Source organism: Peromyscus eremicus, chromosome 1 (genome assembly GCF_949786415.1).
Source record: "Peromyscus eremicus chromosome 1, PerEre_H2_v1, whole genome shotgun sequence".
NCBI lineage: Eukaryota > Metazoa > Chordata > Mammalia > Rodentia > Cricetidae > Peromyscus > Peromyscus eremicus.
Genome location: NC_081416.1, coordinates 132,132,007 through 132,143,270, shown reverse-complemented (window position 1 = coordinate 132,143,270; position 11,264 = coordinate 132,132,007). Strand labels below are relative to the sequence as shown.

At 48.8% G+C, this 11,264-nt stretch overlaps 1 protein-coding gene across 1 annotated transcript in view; it reads left to right on the top strand.

Moving 5' to 3' along the window:
* The window catches only part of Pcsk6 (proprotein convertase subtilisin/kexin type 6), a 166,333-nt gene that overhangs the window by 87,361 nt on the left and 67,708 nt on the right, over positions 1–11,264 (top strand). The window contains exons 9-10 of the mRNA XM_059271958.1: positions 1,001–1,104; positions 2,644–2,761. Coding sequence (XP_059127941.1) covers positions 1,001–1,104; positions 2,644–2,761 — 222 coding nt within the window. The remainder of the gene's footprint in view (positions 1–1,000; positions 1,105–2,643; positions 2,762–11,264) is intronic.

Here is an 11,264-nt window from a genome sequence, read left to right as displayed (position 1 = left end):
ATACAGACACATTTAATAAAACATTAACAGATATCTCTTGGTGGGACTGTGGGTATTCGAGCTTTTCACTCAGCTGTTAGCTTCACGTTGCAAAAATACATTCCTGCTCTTTGGATGAGTCCAGTGTAGCTATTGCATGAACTACATTTAAAGCATCCCTGCAGAAGGCTTATGTAGTCAGATATCCTGAGTCCATGCTAACTAATGCAGAAGAGAAGACAGGAATAGGGGTTTCATTTTCTGATTTCCTCTACTCGGTGATAGTATGAAAAGCACTGCTTTCATCAAACCCGGGATTCTGCAGAATGTAAAATGCTCCCTGAAAGATTACAAGCACTACTAATATGAATATTCTTCTATTTCTTACATGTTATGCAGTTAGTGTGGTGTTCTTTTATCCTAAAAGGTGTTTCCGCTGGGAAGTGACAGCAAGAACAGCCGGTACCAAGCTCAGCACTCCCCAAAAGTGGAGCGTGGGCTCATCACTGGGGGCAGCGCAGTTAGAGTAGACAGCAGTGTGATGGAGCCTGATTTCAGAGGGGTGTAAAATCCAAGAACTATGGTCTGTGATTGACCCCGCGGGCCACGTGCTCTTGGATGGCTTGCGCCTATGTACAGCGAAAGGAAGTGTTATAAAGGTAGAATTCCTACAGTCTGCGGCTTGTGGTTCCCCTTAGAACAGAGCCCAGCATAGCATACCCTTGTGCGTGAGGACAGAATTGCTTCATGGACTTGGTAAGTGTATTCAGTGACATTAAAGGTTTTCTTTTCTCTCCTTCCAGAATGCCTGTTACAAACTCAGGCTAGGTCTCTGATGCCTGTAGATTTTAGATCCTTTGAACTCTTTCAGCCAGGGGTTCAGTTACTGGAGACCATTGTTACAAAGTGAAACCTGGTGGCGGTCTGCAAGCTGAGCCTTGGGCTGACTGCCGGTGCCTCCTTGGACTGGTCTGCCTGGCCAACACCGCTGACTTTGGTGGTCTCTGTTGTGTCGTTGTAGCAACCAGTTAACCTGGAGGGATGTGCAGCACCTGCTAGTGAAGACGTCACGGCCAGCTCATCTGAAGGCGAGCGACTGGAAAGTCAACGGTGCTGGGCATAAAGGTGCGGATGCCCCTGGTGGGCTGGGAGAGGACTCTGCTGACCCAAACAGCGTTCACTGTTATCGTTGACCTGTGCTGCAGGAATTTCAAATACCTTGCATTGCTTTAAGGGTAGTTTCGCAGAGCACACACTGGCATGAAGGGCCAGCCTCAGTGAGTGTCCCGGAGTCCAGATTCCTAAATGTCACACTTTTGCCATGTCAAGGGTTTGTTGAATAGTCCTGTTTCAGTTCTCTCCTTGATTTTTGTTTTTCACAAAGAAACATGATTTGCAAGGTAGCTTTAGAGGCAGCCATGAAGGCATGTGCCTATAACCCAAGTACTCTGGAGATTGTAGTGGGAGGATCATGCATTCACAGCCAGGCTTGGCCGCTTGGGTTCTCACCTCCAGCTTTCCCATCTGTACAAAAAAGACATTGAGATAGCTGTGTAATTTCCTTCTGATCTCTAAACCTCCTGCCAGCCGGCCCCGAAGTTATAGAAATAACGAAGGGCACATGGGTCCTCTGTCCCCAACACAGACACAGGTCAGGACATAGCCCAGGTGTTTGGGGTCTCTGGGAAGGAAGCTGACAGGAAGTATTTGAAAAACATTCCTGTTGGCCATGATGTATTAGAGAAAACTTGTCCCCTTTTCTGAAGTTTAGATCCAACTACTGTGACTCCAAGCCTGATACCACTGTCTACACATATAGGTCAAGCATTGAGACTGTGAATCATGAGGAGCACTCCTTTGAATAAAGAGGTCATTGGCTGGGCCTCGTATATCTTTGTTTGTAGTTGTTGGTATCCTGTAACATTGCCTTCCATTTCCATCTTGGTCTAATTAAAAAGGAAAATAGATTGTATCAGGTCTTGACCTTGCCCTGAAATTAAGCTTTGAAACCTTCTTTCTTGGCCAAGTGAAATCGTGGATCCAGCCAGCCCCACAGGCACTCCTGAGAGTGGGCTGTTGTCCTGAAAACCCTGAGACTCAGTAGCAAAAGAAAATTATTTTTGAAACAACAGTTGGCCTTGTTTTTATTGTGTTTATTGCACATCACAGTCATGTGCCTGGATTTTTAGGGGGCATGTACTAAAGCTCAGACCCTGGGCCTTGTGCAGGCTAGGCAGGTGCCCAATGCAGCACTCTACTGAAGCTCAGACCCAGGGTCTTGTGCAGGCTAGGCAGGTGCCCAGTGCAGCACCTCGGGCTCTGAAGCTTTCTTTTGGGTTGGTTTCTCTTGTCTAGTCTGAGTTTCAGGAACACCTATGTTGGCAGATCCTCCTAACAAAAAGAAACTTGACCTTGTCCTCTCAAAAAGGAAGTTCTGGACTCTGCCCCAGAGTGGGACACATGTCCCAGCCATGCCTTCTGAGCCTAAAGAGTTCAGAGGTAATAAAGCTGGCCCCCGACCGGCTATCAGGGGAACCTGTCAGCACCTTGGAGTGGCTTTGAGGTGATACAGCCGCTGTGTGCTCCGGAGAGCCATAGAATTGGGGCTAGCTCCCTGTCTGGGGGAGGCCGAAAGAGCTGGCTCTGAAGGCCCTGTTTTTTCAGTTAGCCATCTCTATGGATTTGGCTTGGTGGATGCCGAAGCTCTCGTCCTGGAGGCCAGGAAGTGGACAGCAGTGCCATCCCAGCACGTATGCGTGGCCACTGCAGACAAAAGGCCCAGGTAAGGAAGGCTCTGCTCTGACGCCGGTGACTTCGGAAGTCCCTGAGGCCTGGCTGTGCAGCAGGGTGGGGGAGAAGGTGGGTAGCCCTGCATCTCTATGCACAGAGACAGGAGGGATCACACGGGTGGTGCCCATCTGCATGTGCCTGAGTTCTCTCTTACGGACTGTGCAGCTAGGAGAAGACGCCCTTCTAGGTGGACCACTGTTTAGAGGCCTCGTGTCCTTTGGTAGCAGGATGATGCCAGTGTGGGATGGGGGCGGGGTGGTTTCTCAGCCTGCACTTCTTGGCCTGGTATAGGAAAGTCTCATCCGTCAGTTTAGCATAGCCAGCCAGACCAGGGATCTGCTTCGCCCATGGGAATACAAGAGTAGCAGCCACAGGGTCCTTTCTGTTCCGCCTGCTAGAGGGTGGCACAGCCCAGGCCCGCTGCCCTAGAGCTTGTATGTGAACAGGAGCAGCAGGGTCTGCCCCTTCCCTGTAGCAGGCTGGGGTGGGGGGCCTGCTGGACCGCACAGCATCTCTCCATTGCTCTTATCCGGCCCCGTCAACCTTCTTAAGGCTTAAACACTGGAGTGTAGGAACCTGGCCTCATCTCGCTTCCTGTGTTCTCCTTTGGAGGAGCTTTTTAAAAACCAGTTGTGTTGGTTGAGTTTTTTGGTTTTTTTTTTTTTTTTTTTTTTTTTTTTTTTTTTTTTTTTTTTTTTTTTACAAAATAACAAAAACGAACTATAGGATAAATCAGGTGGGAAGAAGCCTCCTCCATTCAAAAATCAGATTATCCTGAATTGTGTCTCTGCAGCTGTGCTTTCTAAGGATGTGAGCATGGTGTTTTGTTACCTTTGGGAAATATGTTCTTGAATGAGGCTTGATGGTGTAATTAGCAGGGCTGGGGATATGGCTCTGAGTCGAACACCTGCCTACTGTGAAGAGCCCTCGGTTCCATTCCCAGCAGTGAAAAATGAAAAACCAAAGACCAGGGGCCAGGGATGGCTCAGCCAGTAAAGTGCCTGAGACACACGCGTGAGGACCTGAGTTTGGATAACCAGAGCCACATGGTCTGGTCATGGTGGTACACATCTATAGCCCTAGCCATGGAAGGTAGAGATAAAAGGATCCCCGGAAATGGCCGGCCAGCTAGTCCAGGCAATCAGTGAGCTCTGGGCTTAATGAGAGACCCTGTCTCAAAGACGAAGTGGGGAGTAATAGTGGAAGACATCTAAGTCAACCTCTGGCTTCCACATGTGTGTGTGCGCGTGCATGTGGGCGCTCGCACCCACGTGTGCACACATACACACAGAGGGGGCGGGGGGAGGAGAGAGAGAGCAGGATACATTATCTACAAATGAAGACCACTTCTTTGAGCGCACCTCATCCATAAACACGTACACTTCTCATATTAAGCTCTTTGCCACAGAATGCTGAGAGTTGTGTTTCTTGAGCATGCCTTGAAAACTGTGGGAGTTCAGAGAGTATTTGCGGGATGAATAGCCATTGAAGGAATTTTTCAAAACATATTTCCACCCTGTGGCTAATTGTACCCCCTGACTGCTGGGGCCATCACTCTACGTCCAGACAGGTCTACCAGCCAGCAAACAGGTCTCACTGTTGGCTTCTTAAGGCCTCATTTCCTCTAGAAAGCTTTTGTGCTAAACCCAAGAAGGTGGGAGCTGCTGTGGGATAAAGGGGGCCTTTGCCTGTGCTGACTTTGTCGGCTGGGAGCAGCCTGCAACACAGGTTAGGCGAGCCTGTCTCTTGCTCTGGTCCCTGACCTGTGCTGTTACCCACGTCCCTCCCGCCCAGCTTCCCAGCCAGGGCGACTCCTGAATGAAGCATTCTTTTCCTGCCAGAAATCTGTTTAAGATGATCGGTGGTGCCTAGGTGGCGAGCGGTTGTTTTTATTTTTATTTTATTTTGTTTTTTGAGTGAAAGCACACAGAGTCTAGACAGCATAGGTTGAGGGAACCCACGCTAACATACAGTATGACATTGTTCCTGTCCTTTGAGGAAAGTAAGGACCCTACGAACTCCCAAAGGGGGCAAGAATCAGACTTCTGTTTCTAAAGGAAAATCCTCTTCCCCCTTCGCTGTTTCTGACTCTGTCTGGAATTTTCAGCTAACCTCCTGTCTCAGACCGCCTGCCCCGCTCCACCACTTGATTATTCCTGAGGACATAAGGGCTCAGGGGGAGCAGTGTCATCTGGGGCAGGGACAGATATCCCCTCTCTACCAGTGTGTCTCACCTCCTGTGGAGCTACAGCCCTGCTGCAGTCAGAAGTGGGGTTCAGATATCTGCACCTGGGCTGCTCACCCCCATCTCTCGACGGCATGCTTCCCACACCCGGCTTTGCTCAGCTGAGGTCACCTGGCTTTAAATGGACAGGAAGTTTCCCATGTGTCTGCTTTTCCTTCTTCCGGCCACTCAGACCCATTAACCGCTCTCTGCCTCCTTCTGAGTTCCTCTGTTGGTGGAACCCTAGGTCATTATGTCTTAACTCTGGCCTCAGCTGCTTCCCATGGCTAGACAAAGAATGAGAGCAAGGGAGCAAGGTGAGGGGGGGGGCTGGAGAGGGTGAGAGGAAGGGGGCGGGGAATGAGACTATCTGTGTGTGTAACTGTGTATATTGTGTGGGGCATGTTTACCTGCTTTTCCTCTTGATGAAAGGAAATGCTACCCTGCTCTGACCAAAGGTCAAAGCACTACATTTCTTAGACTGTAAGTCCAGGGTCTGGAAGGCATTGTGGCTGCACCTGCTGTGTCTAGGGTGATGTTGTATGGGGTCCTGAGTTAGAGTAACTAGGGTGATATCGGGGCATCCATCCCTCTGGTTGTGTAGGACAGCAACCCATGTCCCAGGCCTGAGTGGGATACATCCCTCTCCTGAACAGAGTAGGTCCTGTGACTCAGGGAGACAGAGCCTCTCTGATAAGGACAGTGACTGACAAGGACTCCCTCCCCTTGCTACAGAGCCTTCCTGCCTTGCTTAGAAACTGGCATCATGTCACTATGCCCCAAATGACCACATGGCACTGGCACTCAGTAGCCCCTGGCATCCCTCTCTTTAGTGGCTTTCTCCTGTGCTGCCCAGCTGGTGTGCCACAGCCCCGGAATGGTTAGTCCAGGCTGAAAGGAGCAGAGAGGCTGACAGCCGGGAGGGGGAAGGGCTGGAGCATGTGGCTTCACCTATGATGACCGTCATAACAGATGCAGGACCTCACCTCCCTCTCCAGGAGAAAGCTATCCTGGGTTCTCTGTAATCTGAAGAGAAGACCTCCTTGGTATGGGAAAGGACTGGTCGAAGGGGGCCCAGAGCATTTCTAATCTGGACACCGAATGTTTAGGGACACTTGGCTTTACGTAGAAGTTCCTCAGGTTAAGGCCAGGGAACCCATCAGGAAAGAGGATGGCAGGAAGAGTGTCTTAGGTGACAACCAGAGGAGCAGGACCTCTGCTCTTTCTGGACCTTGCTGAGTAGGCACCATAGCCCATTGTCCCCCAAGAACCCACAACAGACAGGACTAGAACCAAGGCTTCCTCTGCAGGGGCCACAGTGCGAGGCCGTCACGGACGGTATTCTGCAGGTGCTAACTCTAAATGCAAGAACAAGGGACGATCATGTGAACCTAAGGACCAGTAGAGACTGCTTGAGAGTCCCGTGGGTTTGACTGGATGGAGACCTAAGTGTGGCCTGGGTCGCTGCTCCCGCAGATATCCAAGCACACCGTGGGTTAAAGGCATCCTTCCCTGCTTTGGGGCACACGTAATTTCAATGTGTTTGGAACCTTTCTTCCATGAAGGGGTGGTAAATAGGATCATAAGCAGTGACTTCTGCCTGTGCAGAATGGCTTTTGAATCTCCGTGGAGAGGCGGGTCGAATGAATCCTTTCATAACTTCTATTCAGGAGAAAAAAGCCAAGCTTAGTATGATTCCTTTGAATTATTAAAATCACAGTTGACCCACTGGGTTTTTCTGGCCGGTACTTCCCTGCATTTTAAAAAAAAATCCAGACTTCTGTGGAGCAGTCTGCGACATCCACAGCTCCCATGGCAAGAGTCAGCTAAGCCAGCAAAAAGCAGGAGATTTTGAAGATTCCCATTCAGAATTTCGCTCCCATTGACCTGTCTTTTATTTCCAGCTTCTTCTCTCTCTCCACCCTCCTTCCCCTCTCCATTCCTCCTCCTATGAACATCGAGGATGATCTATACAGTAGATGATCAATTCATAGATATCTGTCTAGAACTGGCTCTGGGTTAATTGCTTCCTACCTTTTCCGTACTTCATTATTTCATTAAGCCTCACTGCTTTATGATGCTCTCTGTCTATGAATGACAGTTTCATTGTGTGTGTGTTGCTGTTTAAAGATACCTTTTTTACTGACTGTTACTGATTCATTGACATTGAACTCGGAGCCTCAGGCACCTTCACTTGGGCCTGAATTGAATGTGGTATATCTATTTTCCGATAAGACTGTTGTTAGCACAGGACATAGAAAAAGGTGTGCTACAAATATGCATTGTGTACTTTATAGAACAATTAACCATGGATACATTAGTTTAAATTAGTGTAGATTAGGTTCATTTTTGTTGCTATATTTTATATTTCTAGCCTAAACATCATACTATGGTTTAGTAATCAAAAGTAATCTCATCTAGCTGGGTATATAATCCCAGCATTCAGTATGTGGAGGCAGGAAAATCTGGAGTTCAAGGTTATCATCCTGTACCTAGTTGGTTCAAGGCCAGCCTCAGTTACGTATGACCTTGTCTCAACCTTTCCCCAGCCCAAAATACACTCATGTGGTATATCATATGTCATTAGCAAAATGATCTTTACTTGAGATAATTCTGTGGCAGCATTAATTCTAGAACATAGATCTAAGAGGTGACTCACTGCGTTGTTTTCCCATACTTGGATTTAGTGTGTGGACTCCAGTGAATGTTCCCACCTACCCACTCACTACTCTTTAGAAGGAAGGTCATTGAAAACATTCCTGGACCAGCTTCTTCTCTATGGAACCCCGTGGATCATCTCCCCGTTTTCCCCATCCAGATGCCAAATATACCAGAGGGAAGGACTCTGTTATCTCTTGATTCCCATGGGTATCCAAATGTGATTTCAGAATTGGCTGATGAGAAACAGGAGCTAGCCAGTTCTTGCCCCCAGCTCTGCCAAGTGGAAAGGCATCACTGGCCTGCAAATGCAAGGGTGCAGGAGCTGGAGTGAGAACTGTCTGTCCAATGCAAGGGTGCAGGAGCTGGAGTGAGGACTGTCTGTCCAATGCAAGGGTGCAGGAGCTGGAGTGAGGACTGTCTGTCCAATGCAAGGGTGCAGGAGCTGGAGTGAGGACTGTCTGTCCAATGCAAGGGTGCAGGAGCTGGAGTGAGGACTGCCTGCCCAATGCAAGGGTGCAGGAGCTGGAGTGAGGACTGTCTGTCCAATGCAAGGGTGCAGGAGCTGGAGTGAGGACTGCCTGCCCAATGCAAGGGTGCAGGAGCTGGAGTGAGGACTTCCTGCCCAATGCAAGGGTGCAGGAGCTGGAGTAAAGTCTTCAGGGTGAAACTAAAAATCACGGCTTGTAGTAGCTTCTTGGTTAGAACAGAAAGATAAGTGGAGAGTCCGAAGGTCCCAATGGGAGCCTGACAGGGGTCTGCCTTCCTCTGAATGTTCCTTCTACTCTGTTACTTGGGGATATTTATCTTTGTCCTTGAATATTACTCTATCACAGGTGTCAGAAAATTAGGAGTTTCCTACATCTTTATACATTGGGGAAAACTAGGAAGCCACCATATTAGTGGCGTGGGTGGAGGTAGTGGCTTGTTATGATGGCTGTCATCTGGTAGCCCTCTGCCTCCTTGGAATGGAGTGGGCCCAGAGACTTCAGGACGCAAGGAGAACACCTGGAGATGAGCAGTCAGTCCCAAAGTGTGGCATTTCTGTGTCATGAGGGATCTCATCCAAGTCCCCAGTGTCCCTCAATCAAGTAGAGGCTGGTCCTATAATTCATTGGGTTCCTCTAGGATTCTTGGAAGATGACTCCACACAAGACTGCAACTTCAGAATTTAATTGCAGAAAAGCCTTTGCAGTCAGGAACTTTAAGATCTTTCTAAATCAACTTTCATGATTAAAGAACAGTATGCATGTGACAAATATAGACCCTGTGAATTTTTAAACCAAGGTAAACAGTTAAATTTACAGTTAACTTACATTTTCTGTATTGTCTTTGCAGTGATTGCAGAACAGAGAATAATCCCCATGTTTTTAAAGCTCTATCCTTTTCATGAGCTCTTTGAGTTTCTGTCTTGGAGTTAAGTGAATCTTACAAGTAATGGCTTTGGGCACTTGGCTTCATGACTTGGAGTTTCTATCAAAAGCCAGGACAATTGCAACCTGGATCTTTTGATCATTTCAAAGACTCCTTCTTTTTGCTTTTCATTAAGAACTGTAAAAGCCCCTTATTTGGAATGTTAGATTATTTGCGCAGGAGCAGCAGCAAAGTGCAGGAAGGCAGACAACATCTTGCCCTTGCAGTGAGGAGCATCCCAGCTACCGCCCTCCCCTAGAACTTGCAGGAATGAGGAGTCCTGGTGGCTGAGTGATTTCACAGTTAAGAGATTTCACATAAAAACTAATTGTTACAGTTAGCTTTGTGCCCCAGGCAGGCTGGTCCCCAACCCCAGAGGAGCTTAATATCTTGGCTATGAAAACCGAGACAGGAGACGCCATTAATTCCTGCAGGGGCTGAACTGCCTGCCCACTGGCCCACCATCCTGGCACAGTAGCAGAATGGCTCCCTGTGGGGGAGACCAGCCCAGATGCCTCTTCCTTAGCGGTCACACTAAGACAAGTGAAGCTGAGTGAAATGAATGTTTCCTCTAGATTTGGGTGCATTGAGCCCCAAGCTGCAGCTGTGAGGCATGGCCAGGTGACCAGTGTTTAGCTAGGTTTTCTTCACCATACTCCTGTTCACTTAAATCTTGTGTCCTTATCCTTGGGATCCGGGCTTCCTCCATAGGGTTCCAAGTCTATTTCTAGAGTGCGGTGATTGCTGTCTCCAACAGTTAGCGACAGGCTGAGGGAGGGAATCAGTGCTTTGTTACTGGTCAGAACTCTGTTTGCTGTGATGTTGCTATTCTACTTGGGAAAGTGTTAGAAGGTGAAGAGTGTCACCGGTCTCTCCTGGGTCTTGGGGCATCACATTTCAAAGCCCTGGAGGGGCACCGCTGACCCTGTGTGCCCACCTTCGCCAAGGAGCCCCTTGTCACCAACACATTCAGTTTGCATTTTGAGTGCACAGGCTGCCTACTGTAGGTACCTGGTAGGGTATGTGGGCCCACTCTGTGAGCTCTACAAGGTCAGGGCCTCTCTGGAACTTTCTGTCTTGTTCTGGGTCTGCCACAGTGGTGGGGCCCCTGACCAGCAAACCCAGACGGTAAAACTTGAAGAAAGCGATGAAAGAAGCCAGCCTCTAAGTCAATTTCTGGTACATGCAAAGTGTGTTTTTCAGATTTTTACGGAGTCTCGGGGGCATTACGTCACCCTTTCTAGCTGTTTTGAATGTTTTCCTATGACTCAGGCCCAGTAGAGCCCAGAGATACCATTCCTAAGAGACTCCAAGCACACATTTGTTCCAGGCCTCTCTAGAGTGAAGCCCTGCACAGAGGGAAAAGCCTTCCTATAATAAACCCAGCTCAGGCCATGTAGCAGGGAGTTACTGATGTGCTGTTGGGTGGTAATCAGGTTTCTGCTGAAGAATGCCATCTTTATTTGGTTTACAAATTGTGTGAGGGGGGGCAAGCTTTTAGAGACGTGAGCCCTCAAAGCAGCCTGTAGGCACAGGGTTTGTGTTTGGCAGGCAGTCTGGCACGTCCAAACACCAGTGGGGATGATTTTTGAGTGACGGGAGATGTGCTTGCCCTCATCTTCCATCCCCCGCGACAGAAGGGCCATTTGGGTTGTGAAAGTGCCATCATTCATTTCCTTCATGGGGCAATGGGTTGGCAGTCTTCCAGCAGGATGGCTGGGAACAGACCAGCTGCAGCAAATCCAGTCTCTTGAAGGTGGGTCCACCCAAGGAGACATGACGTAGAGACTGAAGCTTGGCCTCAGTAGCTGTGTGACCTTGAGTGCCGTCCTTACTTCTCCCTGAATGGATGGTTTCATCCTTGTGAGCTTTCCGACCAGTGCCTTGTGCCCATTGGTCAGCATTCATAGTGCTGTCTGCAAGGATAAAGCCATGTAGTCTTCAAGCTCTTGAGAAAGTGAGTTGGCCTCATGCTATTTAAAGAGGGGTATCTCCTGGGTAGCAGAGGAAAGGTCTCCAGATACACGGGCCCCAAATGTGCAATGAAGACCCATAAACAATTCTAGAGCCGTAAAGCTTTCTGAGCCATGGTCAGAATGGAGTACCCAGAGTGAGACCTCTGTGACCCACTGGGGACTCCCAGAACCAGAGGCCACAGCAGGGGAGGAACAGACTGGGATGCTGGAGTCTATGACACCCC